This window comes from Anomalospiza imberbis, chromosome 17 (assembly GCF_031753505.1).
Source record: "Anomalospiza imberbis isolate Cuckoo-Finch-1a 21T00152 chromosome 17, ASM3175350v1, whole genome shotgun sequence".
NCBI classification, from domain to species: Eukaryota; Metazoa; Chordata; class Aves; order Passeriformes; family Viduidae; genus Anomalospiza; species Anomalospiza imberbis.
In genome coordinates, this window is record NC_089697.1 from 15,749,880 (window position 1) to 15,771,425 (window position 21,546).

General features: G+C 61.5%; 2 protein-coding genes across 3 annotated transcripts; both read left to right on the top strand.

Annotated features, from left to right (window-relative positions):
• Window positions 1-367: 367 nt before the first annotated feature.
• MYL9 (myosin light chain 9) lies at window positions 368-10,225 on the top strand. The gene is made up of 5 exons (XM_068208205.1): window positions 368-513; window positions 1,722-1,796; window positions 7,944-8,147; window positions 9,204-9,365; window positions 9,531-10,225. Exons 3-5 carry the CDS (start codon window positions 7,964-7,966, stop codon window positions 9,701-9,703), a joined length of 519 nt encoding a protein of 172 aa, XP_068064306.1. The 5' UTR covers window positions 368-513; window positions 1,722-1,796; window positions 7,944-7,963; the 3' UTR covers window positions 9,704-10,225.
• Window positions 10,226-15,117: 4,892 nt separating this feature from the next.
• On the top strand, window positions 15,118-20,893 carry TGIF2 (TGFB induced factor homeobox 2). Of its 2 annotated transcripts, none has more exons than XM_068208207.1 (3): window positions 15,118-15,217; window positions 16,323-16,558; window positions 19,659-20,893. In XM_068208207.1, the coding sequence occupies exons 2-3, from the start codon at window positions 16,358-16,360 to the stop codon at window positions 20,193-20,195; spliced, it is 738 nt and encodes a 245-aa protein (XP_068064308.1). In that variant the 5' UTR covers window positions 15,118-15,217; window positions 16,323-16,357; the 3' UTR covers window positions 20,196-20,893. The 2 variants fall into 2 exon arrangements, with proteins under 2 accessions (XP_068064308.1, XP_068064307.1); XM_068208206.1 differs by lacking the exon at window positions 15,118-15,217 and adding an exon at window positions 15,271-15,515.
• Window positions 20,894-21,546: the final 653 nt, after the last annotated feature.

The following is a 21,546-nucleotide window of genomic DNA, read 5'->3' on the forward strand; positions in this document are numbered from 1 at the left end:
AGGGAATGCTTGACCCTTCTGGCCGCTGTTCCCTTTGCGTGGCCGCCCACGGTGCCGCCTGTGGACCCTGTCTGGCCTCTCCATGGAGCCCCGGGGGCCTCTGGTCCTGCAGCAGCCCCACCAGCAAGGGCGTGCCCCGCCACAGCCAGAGCTGCTCCGGGGAGCTCAGGGCGAGCCCCGGCCCGTGTGCCCTGGCAGTGCCACCCGCAGGGCGTGCCCCCCCGTATCGCCTGGCGGGGACGCGCAGGTTTGCCCGCGGGTCCGCAGCGCCCGGTGCCGCCCGGGGCTGCGCATCCCCCCGCGGGATGCGGCACGCGTGGGCCGCCGCTTTCGTCTATATAAGGGCGTCCCCCGGCCCCGCCGCATTCTTCTGCCTTGTATGGGCCGGGCCGGGCCGGGCCGGGACCCTGGGCCCGCCCGCCCCGCGGAGCCGCGTCCCGCAGAGCCGCGCCGGCCCCGCAGAGCCGCGTCCCGCAGCTCCGGCAGCTCCCGCGGCTCCCCGCTCCGGGACAGGTGAGGCGGCGCCGCCGGGACCGCCCCGGGACGGGAACGAGCGGCCCCGGGACGGGAACGAGCGGCCGCGGGACGGGAACGAGCGGCCCCGGGACGGGAACGAGCGGCCGCGGGACGGGAACGAGCAGCCCCGGGACGGGAACGAGCGGCCCCGGGACGGGAACGAGCGGCCCCGGGACGGGAACGAGCGGCCGCGGGACGGGAACGAGCGGCCCCGGGACGGGAACGAGCGGCCGCGGGACGGGAACGAGCAGCCCCGGGACGGGAACGAGCGGCCCCGGGACGGGAACGAGCGGCCCCGGGACGGGAACGAGCGGCCCCGGGACGGGAACGAGCGGCCGCGGCGGGGAGAGAGGGGCGGGATGGAGCGGGACGGATGGAGCCGAAGGGAGCAGGGGGAGCAGCCCCGGCCGTCCCGGGAGAGCAGGGGGAGCTAGCCCGGCTGCCTCGGGGAGAGAGGGAGGCAGCCCCGCCGTTCCTCCACCTCTGTAGTGCTGGAGCTGGTGCCGAGGTCAGCCCTGGGGACGGGTCGAGGTGGCAGGAGGATCCCCGGTTGGCCTGTCGGGCATCCTGTACCCGGGCAGCCTCTTGCCAGGCTCAGCAGAAATGTCCCGGCAAGGGCAGGTGGGGATGGATCCTGAGCCAAGCTGAGGGTAACTGTCTGCAGTGCCTTGGAGCTGGGACATCTTGGCTTCCCCAGGATGGCAGAGCTGCAGGAGCAGATCCTGCTGCCACTGGCTTCACCCACCTCCTGATCTCTGAGACTGTTCCAGTCTGGAACATCTGCCTTTCCTCCAAGTCCTATTGCTGATGACCAGAGCCAAGATCCGGATGCATGCATGATGCTCCAGATATCTCCCCAGTGACCTGGGAGCAACTTCAGGCAATAAACTTCTTTAAGGCAGAAAAGCTTTATTTAGCTCATTTCCTTCAGCCTTAAGCACAGAGGGATCTTGTGTTTTGTTTAGTCTTTCCCATGAAAACTTGAAGTCCTTTTGGCTTCTCTCCCAGCATGCCCTTTTGGTACAAAATGTTTCGACTGTGATAAAAGCCAGGCAAGCTCTAAAACATGGATGTGTAGGAGAAGGCGGCGGCCGGAGCTGAATTTTTTGGAGTGGAACATCCCCAAGAGTTAACAACCACCGCTGCTGACCAAAGATGGTTGGGTTCCTTCAATCGCTGGAATTTTTTTCCTCTCTCCCTGGCAGGCTTTGTGCGGTTGTAGGAGGAGTTTGCGGTCACCTCCCCCCTCCGAGGCGCTGCGGCCACATTCCCCTGCCGAGGTGAGCCCCTTAATTCCCCTGGGACAATAGCAAACTCCGGCCAGGACGCGTTATGCTGACTGCCCGAGGCCGTGAAGACCTTGTGCCTGTGTCCATTTCCCGGCCTCCCCGGGCATGGAAGGGGCTGGGCGCTTTGCACACCGAGGGTATCTGTGCCAGGGCTTCTCCTGGGAGGCCGCAGAACTTTGGAAGGGTTTGCGTGTGTCACTTGGTGAGCTCCTTGTCTCCTAAACTTGGTGGGAAGCAACTGGTCCAGAAACCATCTGCTGAACTTGCAGCTGAGCCCCACAGCTGTGCGTGGACCTGGCCAGGTCCCCAGTGTCCGGTGGAAGCTGGGGGAGGGCTGGGATGAGCTCTGCCTCCCCGGGGGTCACTGCACACTTTGCTCTGACTCGGATGCTGCCCTGGCCCTTCCTCCCTGGCATCAGTGCTGGTGGCTGCGGCTGGACTGGAGACACAGGGCTCAGGGTCTGCTTTCCTCTCACCTCCAGGCTCCCTTTCCCACATTTCTAATAAGGGCCATAAAAGGAGCAGAATGGCAGCTGCCTGCATTCCTGCAGTGGAATGGGCTGAGGATTCCTCCCGCAGCTCCGGGTGCCTCTGGCTGGCAGTGGGGCTCCCCTGGCACCTGAAACCCTCCTTGGTGAAGCTGAGTAATGCCACATCCCACGGGCATCCTGAGCAGGGCTGTGCTGGAGGAAAGGGATGGTTTAAGAACGAAAGAAGCAGAGGGGATGAGCTGCTCCCTGCTCCCTCCCCCAGTGTGACACCCGGTGAGCAGCCCTGGGGCTGCGAGAGGTGCCTGCGGCTGGCAAAGGTTTAGGGTGGAACGATGATCCCCCCTCCTGTGCCAGGGGCATGCACAAGGCACCACCTCCCCCGCTGGTCCTCGTGCCACCTGGAGCAGGGGTGGGACCTGCTGTCTGTGCGGAGCTGGCCGCACGTGGTGGGGGGGCCAGTGCTTGCCCACCAGTGAATGCGGTTGCCTCGTGGCTTGCTGGTACTCGCAAGTCTCTTTGGGAAGCAGCGCTGGGCAGAGGTTTGAGCACAGTCCCCCCTGAGGAGCCAATGTTTGCCCTGCAGGACCGTCCCTCGGGACCGCCCACGCTGCTGGAATCGCCCTCTGCCTCCCTGACCCAAAGCATCCAGTGGAGGCACATCGTGCCTCTCGCTGCCAGGATCCTGTGGAGGAGCTGCTGGAGCAGATGTCCCTGCCCGGCTGTGCCAGGGACGGCAGGGCAGTCCCACTGCAGCCTCCTCAGCACTTCCAGAGGTGGCTCCTGCTGGAGCAGCTTCTGAGGAGCCAGCCCTGGGAGACTCTTAGCAGCATATCCTGGGAGATCATAGCTTCTGATCCATGTGAACACCCCAGGACTGGAGACAGGCTGCTGCCACCTCTGCCGGAGGAGCTGCCCTGTCCCCTGCCTGCCACTCCTCCTTCGCGCCACCCAGCCTGTCACAGCGCAGCGGTGAGCTCCCGCCGGGACTGTGAGCTGGAGCAGCACAGGAGGAGCTGCAGGACAGGGTGGAAGCAGGCAGGAGGGGGAAGGATGGGGCTGGGACAGGCTGCCTGCCCTGGCAGCTCTGCCATGTCCCTTTGGCTTGTCCCACCCTCCCCAGCACAGCCAGGAAGCAGCGCCAGGATGGAGTTGCTTGCTTGGTTTTTACCAAGGAGGAAACACATGGCAGTTTATATTACTGATAACTGTGAGTTCTTTCCTCTTTCAAATGAAACTATTTACTAATTTATGAACTCTTTAGGTCAGCCCCATGGTCCCTTGGGTCTGGCCCAGGTGGGGAGGCACAAGCCTGGCAGGAGATAATTTTGCCTCCACTGCAGGAGGCTGGGAAATTGTTTTGGCAGGACAGTGGCAGAGGGACGAGGGAACAAGGGCAGCTGGTGACAGGGGGAGTTGGGGACCAGATCAGTGTGTGGCTGTCATGGTGTGACCCAGCACTGACCTCCTTGGCTCTGCTGCCCGGGATCCACAGTTCCTGGGCTGGAGCAGTGCTGGGATGGGGCTTTCAGCAGGGGGTGCCAGGAGCAGGACCTGTGTCCATGTGTTTCCCTCTTGCTGAGGGGAAGCTGGAGCTTTGGTGGCTGCACCATTTGTTTGAGCTGAGTCCTGCCCAGCTTGCAGGGCATCATGGCCAGGTACTCCCTGCAATGCTCCTGGAACTGGGTTTTTGGGAGTCCTAGAAAGCATGGCTACCAGGGGAGTGTGGCCATCAAGCCCTTGTGCAGAGCAGGGACTGCTCCAGCTGAATCAGGTCTTGCTGCAAATACCTGCACAGAATCCATGCACAGGAACCTTTCCCAGCACTGACCCAAAAATCTCTTCCCAAGTCCCAGCCAGCCCAAGGCGGCTGTCAAACGGCAGAGATAGAATGACAGACCTGGAGCCTGGGACTGAGTATCTTTCCAGGGCACATTTTGGATCAAACTGCAGATCCATGTGCTGTCAAAATTGTACTTAATCCTGCTGAAGAGCACTGTCTCTGTGGAGATGGTGCCAAGCTGTGCTGCTGCTGGTCACAGTCAGGGCAGGGTAAATATTTGGATAATATTAATTCATGTGGTGAGAGCAAAACTCCTGCTTATTTCTGTAGTCTTCTGCTAATAATTCTGCTAATAATTTGATGTGTTTTGAAAGTTGAGCCCGGTGCTATGGGCCAGCAGCAGAGCTTTTATTTCTGGCTCTGACTCAGCCTGGTGGTGTTGTGGTGTTGAACTGAGCTTCCCACGCTGCTGCCGTGGGATGTCACTGGCCCCTTCCGTCTGGGGGTGTCACTGGTGCCATCTGGGGGTGTCACTGGTGCTCGGTGCTGCCTGGCAGGGCACGCAGAGAGGGGCTGGCCTGCTGCAAAGAGCTCTGTGGGGCTGGAGGGAGCAGCAGGCAGAGATGGACTGGGGATGAGGTCTTCTGCTCACCCAGTGTGGGCACAGCTGCGCTCTGCAGCCCTGCACCTCCCCTTGGCTGGCTAGGGACAAACATCTCTTTCCTAGTGGGCACTGGGAAAGGAGGGAGAGTTCAGGGGACTGAGGTGGTTTGGTGGCTGCTGTCAGGTGGTGAGGTCAGCACAAGGGAGGGGGCTGAGGGAGGTGTGGATTCCATCCTGGAACAGAGGGCATATGGGCGATGAGGGAGGACTCCTGGGGACATGGGGCATGTTCCCTGCAGATGAAGGGCCCTGCCTGGGCTCCTTGGGTGCTCCCACAGTGGGATGGGAGCCTTGTCAGGATGTGGGAAGAGTGCCCAGCCCCCTCTGAGCTTGGCTGGTCACCACAGTGTGTTGGGCTGCGATTTGACATTGTCTGATGCCCTTGGAATGTCCTTCCAGCACAGCCCAGCTGTGGGAACCTGGAGAGCACAGCAGGCTGAGGACCAGGCTGGTGGTCCCCTGCCCCTGCCCCTGCCCCAGCCCCTACCTCTGCTACCCCTTGAGAGAGTGATAACAGGAGGGGAAGGAGAGCCCTGGAGAGTGGGTCTGGTGTGGGGAGGGCAGGGGAAGGCTCTCTGAAGGTTGTTTGCTCTGCTCTGGTCCATGCCAGCACCAGGGGATGTTCCCCAGGTCTCCATGGTTCCCCTGGGGTGAGCACTAAGGACCCAGCTGGGAAGCAGATCCCAGACCAGCCCGCTCAGGGTGTGCAGCCCAGCAGGGACAGTCCTGCTGCAGCTCACTGGGGTGTGTCTCCACGAGAGAGAACGAGAGAACGTGGCTCCTGAATTACTCCCTCCAGGGCAATGATGAGGAGCCCGGGTGCTGCTGCCCATCAGGCATGGGGCACACAGAGCACAGGACTGATTCTCTGCTCTTCCACCCTGGAATCCCTTAATGATCCATTCATTTGCTATTGTCCCAGCAGCTGCTGCTGGAGCCAGACACTGGCCAAGAGGAGAGCCAGGGCTGTGTGTGAGGGAGGAATGCCTGTGGCACAAACACAGGGCTTGGAGCAGTGTCCCTTCCCTGGGCTGGCCTCGGGCCAGCCTGTCCCACAGGACCATCCCAGCCTGTCCCCCACCAAGCTGGGCTTTGCTGGGCATGATTCCCCTGGGAGAAACCTGAGCATCCTCCTCTCAGGCAGTGTCAGTGGAGCAGGGTGTTCCAAACCCTCAGTGCGTCCCTCAGTCTGGCAGCTGGTGACCCCATTTCCAGCTGGGCGCAGCAACCCCCACCTTGGAAGGACCAGGTTTTCCTGCTGTCATCCTGCCTCAGCGGTGCTTTTGGTCAGCATGGTCCCTGTGCCATTCCCCATGGGACACACACTGCCCCAGCCATGTCCCCAAAGGTGGGTCTGTCCCACTGCTGCCCCCCTTCTCCTGGCATTCATTACCTGTAACAGCAGCACCATCCTCAGTGCCCTGCAGCCCTGGGGCTCTTGGCTCCTCTCCTGGCCCTGCAGCCCTCCGAGGCCAATGGTCCCCTCTCCCCTCTGCCTCTTCCCATGGGCTCCCTGGGCAGGGGTGGGGGCCACCGGGATAGCAGCAAGAGGTCTTTGACCCGCCAGGGATGGGTGGATGGATGGATGGATGGATGGATGGATGGATGGATGGATGGATGATGGATGGAGGGATGGATGATGGATGATGGATGGATGATGGATGATGGATGATGGATGATGGATGATGGATGATGGATGGATGATGGATGGATGGATGGATGATGGATGGATGGAGGATGGATGGATGGATGGATGATGGAGGGATGGATGATGGATGGATGGATGATGGATGGATGGATGGATGGATGATGGATGGATGGATGATGGATGGATGATGGATGGATGATGGATGATGGATGGATGGATGGATGATGGATGGATGGAGGGATGGATGATGGATGATGGATGGATGATGGATGATGGATGATGGATGATGGATGATGGATGGATGATGGATGGATGGATGGATGGATGATAGATGAATAGATGGAAGGATGATGGATGGATGGATGGATGGATGGATGATGGATGGATGATGGATGGATGGATGGATGATGGATGGATGGAGGATGGATGGATGGATGGATGATGGAGGGATGGATGATGGATGGATGGATGATGGATGGATGGATGGATGGATGATGGATGGATGGATGATGGATGGATGATGGATGATGGATGGATGGATGGATGATGGATGGATGGATGGATGGATGGATGGATGGATGATGGATGATGGATGGATGATGGATGATGGATGATGGATGATGGATGGATGGATGGATGGATGGATGATAGATGGATGATGGATGGATGGATGGATGATGGATGGATGATGGATGGATGATGGATGGATGGATGGATGGATGGATGATGGATGGATGGATGATGGATGGATGGAGGGATGGATGGATGGATGGATGGATGGATGGATGGATGATGGATGGAGGGATGGATGATGGATGATGGATGGATAGATGGATGGATGGATGATGGATGGATGGAGGGATGGATGGATGGATGGATGGATGATAGATGGATGATGGATGGATGATGGATGATGGATGGATGGATGGAGGGATGGATGATGGATGGATGGATGGATAGATGGATGGATGGATGGACGGATGGACATGGGAAGCAGTGGTGTGTGAGGAATGTGCCTGGAGCAGATAACCCCTTCATGCTGGTTGCTGGGGCTGCTTCTGTGCTGTGACAAAGAGGTTGCGAGGGTGACCCCCCCAACCTGGCAGCTGGGCTGGGCCTGGAGAGCCTGTTGGAGTGAGGGGAGGTGGAGAGGCATGGCCACAGTGACTGAAGTGCCAAAACCTCCATCCCCATGGCCCGGGACTGGCACCCAGCTGGGTGCTGGGCCGGGCGTCTGTCCCTGTGCTCGGATATGCAGAGAGGACAGGCAGCGAGTGGGTTTGGGGGCTGCCTGCAGCCCTAGGGGTTGGTCCTGGGGAACTGCAGTGAGCACTGCCTGCTCTGTGACTGCCCATAGAACTCGTCAGAGCTCAAGTCCTGCCCATCCCCATGTCTGACCCTGTGTCTCTCTCATCTCCCCGTGTTGCCCAAGTGTGTGACAGCTGGGGAAGCTGAGGCACAGGACCAGAGGTGCCGGAGCGGTGTGTCCCTGTGTATCCCTGCTCTGGCCCCCTGGCTCAGCCTGTCCCCAGCCCTCCTGATGCTCCTGCCTCCAGGTACTCCCCCAGCCACCAAGATGTCCAGCAAACGTGCCAAAGCCAAGACCACCAAGAAGCGCCCCCAGCGTGCCACCTCCAATGTCTTTGCCATGTTCGACCAGTCGCAGATCCAGGAGTTCAAGGAGGCTTTCAACATGATCGACCAGAACCGAGATGGCTTCATTGACAAGGAGGATCTGCACGACATGCTGGCTTCCCTTGGTGAGGACACCCTGCCCCTGTGCCCCCGCAGGTCCCTCTGCCCCCGGCACCACCTCGCGAGCAGGGTGACCGCACCCAGCCCACCCCCAGCGCTGGACACTGGCTGTGCTGGGATGCCTCAAAGCCTGGGATGGGATTTCTCTGCTCCACCAGCTGACAGAAGGGGTGTTTGTGAGGCATCCGAGGGCAGCAGCTCTGTGTGCTGCTCACAGGTGCGCTCACCAGAAGGGAAGAGACCCTGGGAGCTGGAGGAGCTCTGCCCTGGGAGCAATAGCTGCAGCCATGGAGTGTTTGAGTAGTCTCATCCCAGAACGTCACTGGGGCTGTCCCATGTGGAACAAAGCCCTCCTGTTGCTCTCAGCTGGAGTGACAAAGGCAGGTCCCCCGTGCTGGTGTGATACCTGGGCTAGTTGAGACATGCAGGTCTGTTCCCACTGCCTGCCCTGAGCCATTCTCCTTTGCTGCAGACCATGGCTCCCTCCTCCCACCCCCAGCGGTACCTCCACTGCGCTTTGGGAGATCTGTCAATGATTGACCTGGCAGCCAAACCTGTTCTGGAGGTCCTGCCTGACCACGGGAGGGATCTCCCTCCTCCCAGGGAGCCGGAGCTCTGGGAGCAGAGAGGGGCCAGCGCTGGGGGCACAGACCTCAGCAGAGCAGCTGAACCATCGCCAGCGCACCCATGGTGGGAGCAGTGCTGGGGACATCAGCAACACGAGGCTTGTGTGAGAACATTGCTGCCCCTCTCCTCAGAGCTGTCGGGGAGATGGGAAAAGCCATGGGTTTTGTTCCAGTAACCCCCAAATCAATTACTGCATTTCCCCCAAGGCAGAGCTTGTTCCCAGGTGTAGATGAAAACATCAGGAGAGGTGCTGAGGGGGGAGCACTGGGCACTGCAGAAACTCCCTTCCCATGTTCGTGGGGTGGATGAACAAGAACCAGCTGATCAATTTGCAATGGATAAAAGCCATTCCATCTGTTTGCACGGGGTTGACCCCGGGGATGGGAGCAGGGGGAGCAAGGGCCCTGCATCCACGCCCTGCCTGTGTCCCGCAGGGAAGAACCCCACTGACGAGTACCTGGAGGGGATGATGAGCGAGGCGCCGGGGCCCATCAACTTCACCATGTTCCTCACCATGTTCGGGGAGAAGCTGAACGGCACCGACCCTGAGGACGTGATCCGCAACGCCTTCGCCTGCTTCGACGAGGAGGCCTCGGGTACAGCACTGCCCCTCTGCCACAGCCAGCACAGGGCTGGGCCACACCCTCGGGAACAGTCCCCAGGCAGCTCCAGAGCGGGGTGTCTTTGGGAGAGGTGGGGAAGGTGCTGGGCTCAGCCCTCCTGGTGCCCCCTGCTAACGCTGTGCCCTGCCCTCCTTGCAGGCTTCATCCACGAGGACCACCTGCGTGAGCTGCTGACCACCATGGGGGACAGGTTCACTGACGAGGAGGTGGATGAGATGTACCGGGAGGCGCCCATCGACAAAAAGGGCAACTTCAACTACGTGGAGTTCACCCGCATCCTGAAGCACGGGGCCAAGGACAAGGACGATTAGAGCCTGCGGCCACTCACCCCTTCTGCCCCATCCCCTGCACACCCCCCGCCCCTTGGCCCCCCTTGCTGCCCCACAGCAGACTCCTCCCGCAGGAGACACCTCCCAGGACCATCACCCTGCATCGGGACACGCTTGGAGGGGACACACTCCCATCACTGTGCTGCTGTGTGCCCATCCAGCCTTCCCCTCCCATCACCTCTCCCACCCACTGGGCGCCCCAGCCTTGCTGTGACCTCCCCCCAGCAGCCACTGACCCCCTCAATGTCACCATGCCACGGGTCCCGGGGCTGGGGTGAGCATCCCCTGCTGACCTGCAGGGATTTGGGCTGGGTCCAGCCTGAGCGAGCCCCATTCAGGCCCATAGCACAGAGAAAAGCCTCTCTCCTTCTCCTCCCTCACTCCCCCTTCAGGAAAGAACCCCCACTTTGTTCCTCCTCCCTGGCTGTTTTACGGCTTTAGAGCCTGAGATCTGAGGGATTCGGGAAGCTGGAGGGGTGTATAAAGCCTGACGGGTGTGACAGACGTGTGCTGTGTGTGGCTGCCTCGTGACCCCGTGCCCCCTGTGCTGTGCCCAGGGCTTTGGGAAGGTTTGGGCACTGCAGCTCCTCACTTCACTGCCCTTGTCAGCCAGGGCCCTTTGCAACGGGGCAGCCTGGTTTTGAAACCAAATTGCTCTCAAATGATGTAAAATCAGCTCGAGCATCATTTTCTGCCTTAGCTGGTGGGCCGAAGGTCGTTCTGCTCAGCCCCTGTGTCAGGATGGGCTGAGACACTTGGCAAGGTGCCAGCCATGCTCCCCACATCAGCTGCTCCAGCGTCCCAGGGGCTTGGCCGTCCTTCTGTGTCACCCTGGACAGGTCATGGGGGCAAGAGACAGAGAGACAGAGAGGATAAGAAATGGGGAGGAGGTTTGTCCCCTTGGTTTGGTTATTTGTCACCACCCTGACAAGGGTGTGGGAGCATGGGGCGCTCCCACCTTGACACCTTGTGAAGCTGTGGTCATAAAATGCTTCTTGAAGCCTTGCCCTAGAGGGAGGCATGAGTTTCCAGCAATTCTTTATTTGAAATGGGGGGACAAACCTACAGAACCTGGTGAGGGCATAGTGCACAGCAGAGATGCTACTGGTGCTGGGAAAGCTTGGGGAGGGTCTGAGGGAGCTCCATGGGCATATGCTGGGCTCAGAGGCATCAGAGACTTGCCAGGCCCCAGGTGATGCTCTCTCACCTGGGAGGTGGTCCATGAATGAAAAGTTTCTCCTTGGTCTCAGTGCTCCTATTTTGCAGGCACTACTAACACCAGGAAAAAGGAACTAAATTGTCAGACGTGAAAGGGTGACCCGTGATCTCCAGGGAGTTCCCCAGGGTCAGGGCTTGTGCTCTGCAGCAGCAGCCCCAAACCAGCCCACCTCCAGCCTCATGGGTACCAAGCTTCTTCCCTAATTCACTGCTGTGCCAGGGAAATCCTACAGTTCTCCCACAGCCAGCGAGAATTCCCTGGCTGGCCTGAAGGCTTCTGGAGGCCTGGATGCTTTATAAAACCTCCTTCACTGCGACACCCAGCAGAGTGAGCATCCCACAGACATCACTTTAGGGCAGAGGAGCTGATGCTGGAGCTGGGGACAGATCAGCTCCCAGGGCAGCTGCATCTAGGAGTGCTGCTCAGCCCCTCTGACCCCAAGGGATTGTCCTGTGTGAGCAGCCCAGATTCTCACAGTGCCAGGAGTGGGATGGGCTCACTGCTGCTCCGAGCTGGGAGCTGCCACTGGCTCCAGCCTGGGCCTGTCAGAGGTGCTGCCTCAAGCAGCTGCCAAAACTGCTTGGTCTGAGCTGCCTTTTCACTGGCATGGCTGTGGTGGCACCGTGGGACTTTCAACCCTGAGGCAGCAAAGCAGAACAAATTTGTTATTGGATGCTGGGGTATTTATGGGAAGAGTAAATAAACTCACTCCACTGGCACAGGTTTCCCAGAGCAGCTGTGGCTGCCCCACCCCTGGAAGTGTTCAAGGCCAGGTTAGCCGGGACTTGGAGCACCCTGGGATAGGCGAAGGCGTCCCTGCCCATGGCAGGAGGAGGAATGAGATGGGCTTTAAGGTCCCCTCCAACCCAAACCATTCTGGGATTCGATGAATCTACGAAACCCCAAAATTATCTGGGCTCACGTGAACCTCACGGAGTTCAACCAGGCCAAGTGCAAGGTCCTGCACCTGGGTCAGGGCAGCCCCAGCACAAGGCTGGGTGCGTGGGGAGCAGCCCTGGGAGAAGGGCTTGGGGGTGCTGGTGGTGACAAACTGGATGTGACCTGGCCATGGGCACTGGCAGCCCAGAAAGTCAACTGTACTTGGGCTGCATCAGAAACAGCAGAGGCAGCAGGTGGTCCTGACCCGACTCCTTTCAAAGGTATGAAATAGCAGCAAAATAAAGACATTCATTTCAGAAGTGTTCACTTGGGGCAGGGGGACACCAGGTTAGGTGAACCATTAGGTCGGTCTAGAAGAACTGCTCCCAGTGCAGAAGTGCCTCCTGAGCTCAGAGAGCCCCTCCTGTGTGTCACTTGGTGCCCGAGGCCCCTGGAATGTCCCTGGCTCTGTCCCCTCTGCAGCCTCCCCCCGGGTATTTATCCCCAGGGATGAGATGCTCTGAGCCTGCTCTGCTCCAGGCTGGGCAGTGCCAGCTCTCTCAGCCTCTCCTCGCGGCAGAGATGCTCCAGTCCCTCCGTCACCTTCATGGCCCTGTGCTGGACTCTGTCCAGTCTGTCCCTGTCTCCTGTACTGGGCAGCCCAGCTCTGGGCCAGGTCTGTGTTTGCTTTTCTCAGTGCTGTGAGCTCCATCCTGGTGTCCCCACACTCCTCTTGCCATGTCGAGATGTGGGTTAGAGGAACATCAGAGAGCAAAAGGGTACAGCAGTGCCTGCTGAGAGGGTCTGTCCTGCCCTACGGCCTCCAGGAAGGAATCAGAGCAGAGCTTCCCCGTGGGAAGGGGCAGGAGGAGATGGAGGCACTGCAGTGCCCAAAAGAGGGGCTCCAGCTGGAGCCCAGCTCCCAGGACCAGTCCTACTGGGGGAATCCCAGCCTGCAGCAGGTCCAGTGGCCCTGAGCAGGGAGCAGGAGCTGCTGCTGGAGCCATGGCCCCAAGGGCAGGGTGGCAGCAAACAGCCAGCACAGCCAACCACAAATCCAATTTGCCTCGCTAAAAATGCAGATTGAGTGTCAGAGGGTGGGCAAAGGATGGAGAGTCCAGTCTGGGAAGTGTCCATACCTGGGAGGCTGGCTGGGGATTCCAGCATCCCCCTGGTGTTCCAAGCATTCCCCTGGGAATTCCAGCTTCCCCTGGGTGTTTCAGCTTCCCCTGGATTTCCAGCATCACCCTGGGGTTCCCAGAATCCCTCTGGGTTTGCAGCATTCCCCCTCAGGCTCTTGTTGGCTGATTGTTGCTCAAATTGCTGAAGTTTAACAGTATTATCATGTCAATGGGCCCGGGCAGGGCTCAGCACCGACAAGCTCTGGTGGGAAGGGCAGGGAGAGGCATCTCAGCCCCTTCCCTGGCCCCTCATCCCTGAGGCTCCTCACTCCCCATCAGCCGGGAGCTCTCTGGGATGCCGGGCTGGGCTTGCCCAGGGATTCAGGCTCCTTCCACGCTCCGCTCAGGCACCCGATGGGATTTTTCCAAAGTTGCTCTCACACTACGAGTGCAGGGAGCAAAGGCAGGTAGAGGGATCCGTGGGGTGGCTCATGGCCCAGCCCTGGGCGGGTGGTTGAGCGCAGGGACCGTTTCCCGCTTGTCTCGGTTCGGTAGAAGACCAAACCAGCATTTTCCAAAAGGTGGGAGCAAAAGCAGACTGCTCAGGAGGACAGTCCTGCTTGGGCACTGTGGCTGACACAGCCCGGGCACTCCGGGGGTGTCTGGGGGGTCTGGGGTGTCACACATGCGGCTGCAGAGGCAGCAGAGCAGGCAGGATGAGCCCACTCCTCCCGGTGATGGTCCTGGTTCACAGCGGGCAGGAGCCGGCCGGAGAGGAGGCCGGGGATGCTCCCTGCCCGGAGTGACCCTGCAGAGGGTGGGAGGTGCTGCCAGGGCTCCCCACGCCCACCCGTGCTTCACCAGCCCTGCTGCCTTGGCATTAATGCAGCCATAGCAGCTTGGGGCACAGTTCCACTCAGGTCATGGAAGATTTAGAAGCAACAAAATAAATGATTAAAGGAGTTCTCCTTTTTCTTTTGCTATTTAATCCCTTATTGCACCACACATCCTGCTTTTCCCAGACCAAAAATCGACCATAAAAGAAGGGCGTTTGTAGCTTTTTTCAATACATGAAGGGATTCCCATCTTTTACCCTGCAAGCAGCAAAGAGGGGAGGGAGGGGAGCTGCAGCTCAGAGGTGGTGGAGCCTGGGAGGGGGGAGCTGCCCCTGAGGCAGGGGACATCAAGCCAGGGTGAGGTTTGGGGTGCTGTGCCCCAGCAGCACACAGGTCCCGGGGATGCGCGCGCGTGTGCTCGGCCTGGCAGGGACGAACGTGGATGTGCCCAAGACGGGGGATGGAAACCCGAAAAGGACATCCCCAAGAGATGCCTCCCAAGACAGGGGTGTCTCAGGGGGCAGGGCTCTGGGCTGGCTGCAGGACAGGGTTCCCATGGTGGCACTTTGTCCATCACAGGTGCTGGGATGTGGCACCACTGCTCAGAGCAGCTCCTCTCTCTTCTTCCCACTGATGAAGGCACCGCTCGAGGGGACCCCTGATGGACACATCCCCTCGGGCTCCACTGAGCACCTGGCAGACAGTGACAGTGCAACCCAGCCCCACACCGCACAAGGACACAGAGCTGTGCTGGGGGAATCTCACGCTCGCCACATCCTGGAGCAGAATCACATAAACGGAGCAATTTTCATCTCCAAAATTCCAAAGGTGACCTCGGGCTCTGCTGTGGTCATGGAGAGGCACAGGGAGAGCAGAAGGGCATGCAGAGACCTTGGCCAGCCTGATGGCCATGGCACAGCAAGGGCTCCACGTGGTTCCTTCTGGGTCACCACCTTTGCTCGGAACCACCTTCCTCTGCCATGGGAGCAGTGATGTGCTGGGCTTCTGATTTCCCATCTGGTAAGGATGAAACAAAGCCCTGGTGGAACTTCAAGGTGCTCTGAGATCCCCAGGGCTGTCAGCCACACCTGCCTCTGCAGCTCCTGTCCCAAGGCCTGTCCCCGTCCCCTGGCCACAGACACCGGTAACCCCTGGGGCCCAGTTCCAGGATTCAGCCAGGGGGAAGGAACCTGTGCAGTGCCTTGTGAGGCAGCCCTGCGCGGGTGAGAGCTCCAAAGTGGGTGTCCCCGGGTGAGTGTCGCCAGGGCTGCCTGTCCCCACGTGGGTGCCATGGCTGGGCCCGTGCGGGTGCAGCTCCGCGGGGGGGGGTTCCGCGGGGCCGGGCGGGAGCGGGGGCTCCGGGGCTCCCTCTGTCCCTGCCCCCTCCCGCCGGGGGCCGTGTCCGGCGGCGAGGCCGAGCCCGGGGCTGCGCCGGCGCCAGGTACCGGCCGGGACTCCGCGGGGCGGGGGGGGCTCGGCAGGGCGGGGGGGCCCCGGTGCCCGGTGACAGCCGGGGGCGGGCGGGCCGGGGCCGGGGCCGGGGGCGGGGGGCCCGGCGAGTTCCTGCCTCCTCGGGAACAAAGGGAACTCTGTCTCGGCATCTGTCACCGCCGCCCACCCAAAACTTTCCGCCGCGCCCGGCCGCCCGTCCGCCGCCGCGGGACGGCCCCGCACCGGCCCCGGCACCGAGACCCCGGCGCGGCCCATGCGAGCGCCCAGGCGGCGGCGGCGGCCCGGGGGTGAGCGCAAAGATGGATCCCGGGGGGCGCGGGGGGAGCGGGGCGGCCCCGCGCCTTTGTGCGGGACGGAGCGGGACGGGCCGCGCCAGCGCTTCCCGAAGTTTGCGGGAGCTGCGGCCGGGGGTCCCCCCGCCCCCACTGCCGCTCGGAGTTACGGCGGAGTTTGCCCGGCCCGGGACAACTCGGGGCCGGCGGCGGAGTGCGGGGGCCGCTCTCCGGTTCCTCTGCCCCCGCCGCCCGGGGGGGCCGCGGCCGCCGCTGCCCCGCTTTGTGTCGGCGGCCCCGGCCCCTCGCTGCCTGTTGCGGCCGGAGGGGCGGCGGGGCCCGGCCCGCAGCGCCCCGCTCCGCCGAGCCCCCGGCCCGCAGCGCCCGGCCGAGCCCCGGCCCGTGACAGCCGCCCCCGCCTCCATCCCCGCCGCACAATGACCCCGCGTGGTTCCTCTCCCACTCTCCAGCTCCGGCCTCTTTCTCCTGCTGAGATTGTTTTTGTTTTTAACTTCCCCTCCTCCACCCCACCCCACGCTTGATTTTTTTTTTTCGCCCCTTTTTCCACCCCGAGTGCCCCCGAGCCCCTTGCGTGCGCTGAGATCCTCCGCACGCCCGGGGCTCTGTTTGGTGTCCCTGTTGTCCTGCCGGTGCCGGTCGTTTGACCCCCCCCTCCCCGGGGATCTTTGCCCCGGGATTCCCCCCCAGGCGGGCCCAGAGGGGGTGAGACCCCCGTTGGAGGCGGGGGGAGGTCGGTGGGAGGCCCGTTCCCCTCCCCCGGCCGGACACCGCCTGAAGCTCCCTTTGGTTCCCCCTCTCCAGGCTTCAGCCAGAGGGGTCCCGCGGGCAGCTCCACCATGTCGGACAGTGACCCGGGGGACGAGGACGGCGCCACATCCCCTGACGCCTCGCAGTGCAAGAGGAAGAGAAGGGGCAACCTCCCCAAGGAGTCGGTGAAGATCCTGCGGGACTGGCTGTACGAGCACCGCTTCAACGCCTACCCCTCGGAGCAGGAGAAGCTCAGCCTCTCGGGGCAGACCAGCCTCTCCGTGCTGCAGGTAGGAGCCAGCCCCCGCCCGCTGGGGACACCGCTGGGGACACTGCCATGCGGTGTGGGACACGAGAACCCCACCGAGGATCCCAAAGGTCTGGGCAGGCTGGGGTCATTCACCGCTGAAGGGCGGTGAGGAGGCGAGGGAAGGGATGCTGGGGAAGGAAAGGCATCTGTGTGAAGGGAGGCTCTTCCCTGGGGAGACGTCTGAGCCCCAGGGACCAGCTCTGCTGGAGCCAGAAGGTGGAGGGACTGGAGTGCGGACAGGCTGAATACCCTGTTGTCAGTAAAAGCTGCACAGGTGGGAGGGTTTTGCAGGATGCTGCTTTATCCTGTTCCCCTGCACACTCCCAGCAGGATGACCCTGCACACAGAGCTGGGCAGAGGAGAGCCCTGGGGCTGGGCAGGGCCAGGAGTTGGACTTGATGATCTTTGTGGATCCCTTCCAGCTCAGGATATTCTGTGATTTTAACCAGAAGGGAGACGCTGGGCTGCACTTGGAGTCCCCTGGGCTGTTAAGTGCTGGCTGGCCCACCTGCTCCCAGTTACACCAGCTGCATTAAGGGGAGCCCTGTCCAGGAGTCTCCCTGTCCTGATCCCAGCTGTGGGCTGATGTTCTCCATGTGGCACCGTGGTGGGTGCTCAGGCAGGAGCCCTGGGCAGCAGTGGGGGTGAGCAGCGCTTGTCCTTCCTGCTCTGGTGTGGTCCCTGCCTGTGTTCAGGGTGTCTGGGCGGGCCTGCCCAGCTGCTGACCCTGTGCTCCATGCTCAGGTCTGGTGCCCTGGGCCCTGTCCCCCTCTCCAGCCTGACAGGGTGTGGGCTGCACTCTGGTCCCTGGGTCTGGGGCGCAGTGGGGTGCAGGGCAGCAGACAAGGGCCAGCGGGTTTGCTCCTGTCCTGGAGCTTCCTCTGTACCGCTGGCTCCTCTCCCTGTGGCTCAGCACAGTCCTGGCCAACTGTCCCAGCCCAGACACCGAGTGTGGGCAGGGGCTGTCTGCTTCCCCTCTTCCTGGCCAGCAAGGCAAACCCGCTCTTTAATTTTAATGTGCTTCTGTGAGTGCTGGCTGTGCCACAGAGCCGTGTCCAGCAGCTGCTCCGGGGCAGCCTGGAGCCCCTGGGTGGGCCTGAGGCTGAGAGTCGGGGGAGCAGCGACAGGCCTGGGGCTGTGGGAACTGGGCTGGTCCTGGCCCAGGCTGGCATGACAGTGCCCGGCACACGGGACTTGCCCCAGGGCTCGGGCGGGACTGGCAGGTGCCTGGCTGTCAGTGCCCTGAGCCCCGTGGGAGCGGGGAGGGGGTTGGCACACGGGTGGGCTCGTGTTGAGGTGTGGCCCTGCTGTGTGCCAGCTGTTGTTTGCCCCAGGTGGCCCACAGCCAGTGTGTGCCCCCTGTACCCACTGTGCATGGGGTCCCAGCCCGATGGCATTGCCCAGTGCCAGCCGAGGGCTGGGACCGAGGTGTCTGCCAGCCTGAGGGGATGCAGCAGGAATCCCTGGGGATGCTCCCTCTGCCTGCTGGGGTGGAGGAGTGGGACACCCCGTGGTGTGGCTGTGGGGTTCAGTCTGTGATGCTGATCTGAGCCCTCCAAAAAGCCTCTGGAATGCAGGGCTCTGCCACAGCCTCTGGCCACCCACCCCGAGGTGTTCCTTTGTGCACCCCCTGCCTGCTCCAGTGGCCTGGGGAGCTGGAGCTGTGCGCTGCAGCCATGGATCAGGGAGAGCAGGAAGCCCTGGGCCTCCCTTGCAGGAATTCCAGCCCTAGGAAAGAGGCACCTGCTCCCACTGAGGCTCCCTGGACAGCAGCAGCTTTCCAAGCCTGTGCCCTGCTGTGGGATGGATGGGCTTTTCCTCCCTGTGGAGGAGATGCTGCTCTCACAGTGCTGGGGACACACAGCCCAAAGGGATAGAACGGGGTGTGCTGGTGGGAGGGAAAGGGATGGACTAAAACCCAATAAACTGCTGCAGAGCCAGAGCATGTCCAGCTCTGTGACACTGCCTGCTGTGAGAGTGGCTGTGTGTCCCCATCTCTGTGCCTCCTTCTCCAATGGGAACTGAATGCTGGAAGGAGCATGGTGATGGGGACGGGCAGGATTTTGGGGGGTTCTCAGCACTGAGGAGTTGGGCTTTTTGTTGGGAGTCCATCTCTCTGGTTGGGGGTCACAGTGGTGGATGGCCAGGATCGTGTCAAGGGGACCACAGCATCATAGGATCATGTCATGCTAAGGCTGACAAGGGAGGGGTTTGGAACAGAAAAGGGAGTAAAACTGGTGTATTCGAGGATTTGAATGCCAAATATTGTCGTAAAGAAAAAAACGACAACTGAGATCCTGCTGTGACTGAAGTTGTGGCAAGTTTTCTCTCCTTGGGGAACATATTTTCCATAGTTGTTGATTTAGGAAAGATCAGACTTTTTTTCCCCCCTTGATTTATTATCTTCTAATTGTTTTCTAGGAAGAACGCAGTTGTTTAAATGCAGCATTTTATATAAAGATGCTGAAACAATCCATGGCCAAGGCTCAATAATGGCAAAGGGCTGCCAGAGGCGCAGCCTCTGTGCTGTGCAGTTGTTTGGGAAAGCCTTTAAGCGTCAGTTGTGACCCTGCTCGTGAGCAGAGGCACAGGAAGGTGTCTCTGCTGCCCCATTCCCGGCCCTGTTAGGGGCTGAGGGGCTGCAGCTCCATTGCCTGATTGTTTCTAAAGTTTTCCATCTGTGCTGCTCTCCTGGCATCCGTCTGCTCTGGCAGCTCCCGGGGCTCAGGGCAGGGCTGCTGAGGCTCGGCCCCAGGGCAGCGATGGAGAGCAGGAGCCGCGGGGCACGGTCCCGCAGGGGGGCTGGCAGCGCCAGGGCCGGCCGGGCCAGGGCGCGGGGAGGAAGGGGCTGCCCGGGCAGGCGGTGCCAGGCAGGAAGCAGCCGGCGTTGGGGTTTCCGTGGGTGCCAGCGCTAGCTGTGCCTCTCTGGAGCCGCACGGGAAGGAGGTGCAGGGCTGAGGGGGGACCTGTGGTAGTCCGGGTGTGTGTGGGAGCTGCTGTTGGGTCTGGGGGAGCTGCTGCTGGTTTGACCCGGGGCTGCAGCCCCCGGCTGACCCCGCTGCGCCCCTCTCTCCTCGCAGATCTGTAACTGGTTCATCAACGCCCGGCGGCGGCTGCTCCCCGACATGCTGCGCAAGGACGGCAAGGACCCCAACCAGTTCACCATCTCCCGCCGCGGGGGCAAAGCCGGCGATGCGGCCGTGCCGCGGGGCGCTGCCGCCGGCGCCGGGGTGCTCGTGGTACCGCCCGCGGGCGCCTCCAAGGTGCTGTCGATGTCGGTGTGCCCGCAGGTACTGTGCCACCCGACGCGGGCGCTGGCCGTGGTGAGCGCCCACAGCCCCGAGTGGGAGAAGCCCCCCGGGCCCGAGGCCGTGCCCAGGGTGGGCCCCGGCGGCAGCACCCTGACCCTGCTGGCGCGGGCCGAGGCGGGCAGCCCCACACCCGGACTCTTCAACACGCCGCCCCCGACGCCCCCCGAGCTCTTCGGGGACGACTTCAGCAGCTTCCAGCTGCTGGTGGAGGTGGCCCTGCAGAAGGCGGCCGAGCTGGAGCGGCAGCAGCAGGGGGGGCAGCTGCCCCTGGCTCCCCACGCCGAACCCCCCGGAGCCTCCAAATAACCCCGGGCTGGGTCCCGCAGGGTGCCCTTCCCCGGGGGGCCCGACTCTCCCGGCCTCTGCCTCACCCCCACAGCCCATCCCAGGAGCGGCTCCTGCCCCCGGGGGCTCTGCTGTCTCTCGGCAGCCAAGGCGGCAGAGGAAGGCCGGTCCCACCCCGCCATCCTCCCGAGGGAGATGCCCTGGCTGCCGAGGACGGTGCCCCGGTCTGTGCCCACACCTCAGCGCTGGCAGTGCCCTGTCCCTGCCGCACGGCCGGAGTGGGCACTGGCGCTCTCCTGGAAAACCTGCTGATCATCTCCTCTCCTGCAAACAAGGGTCCAGCCAGCACCGTTTCTTCAGGGAGACAGAGAGAACCTGGTTTTTTAAATGCCAGTGTAAGGACTGTGGATGAAGAGCTTTGTCTCCCAAATCTCTGATCCTTTCCCCTTCCCAACCTTCCCCCCTGGCCCCCCTTTTCTTTTTGGAGTGCCTTTCTGTTTCCCGGTACTTGCCAGGGGGCCTGCCTTGCCCACGGAAGGGCAAAGGACAGAAGAACTGGAAACATGGAGTCTGTGGCATTTTATCATGGAAAAAATAGGACCCTCCTCTTCCTTTTTAGGTTGTTGTGGATGCTGCCAGTAGAAATCTCTATGGTGCTGTTTAGCAAGTTTTTTGTTGAAACATTTTCCCTTTAATTGTGATTTATTACTTTTTTTTTTTTTTTTTTTTTTAATCTGTAAGCATTTCCACACCTTCCCCGTGCTCCCCTTGGGTTCGTGCTGAATGTGTGCACGCTCTGCCCGGAGTAGTGAGCGCGTGGCCAAGCCCGGGCAGAGCTGAGACTGTGAATTTTGTACCCGACTTCATTTCCTTTTTTATTTTATTTTTTTTTCCATAAAACCTTTGGAAAGAGGCGTGGTGGGGGCACGGCCACGTGCGTCCTGCAAGTGCAGCGCGGGGTTCCTGGCAGGCAGCGCTGGGCGGGCCGAGGATGGGAGGATGGAGATGTCGCTGCCTGTCCCCTCCCCTCGCAGCGTGGCTGTGCCGTGCTGGGGACCTCTAGTGACAAACTGGGGCGTGCTGGGATGGCCGGGCCTGGCGGGGTTCGGGGCTCCGGGGCGGTTTTGGGCTCTGGGGCAGCTCCTGGCTGGGTGTCGCTGGCTGTCCCTGCGCGCTGTGCCGGACAGGCGCCCCTGTGGGATGTGGGTTGGTGACTGCCCTGGCCCGAGGAGCGCTAATCCCCTCGGTAATTAGCCAGATGAGGTGATGACTGGAGGGGGGGCAGGGGGAGAGCAGCGGAGGGGACGGGGCTGGAAGGGAAGAGCACTGATTTCGGGGACTGGTGTGTTCCCACCCCCCATTTCCTCAGAGG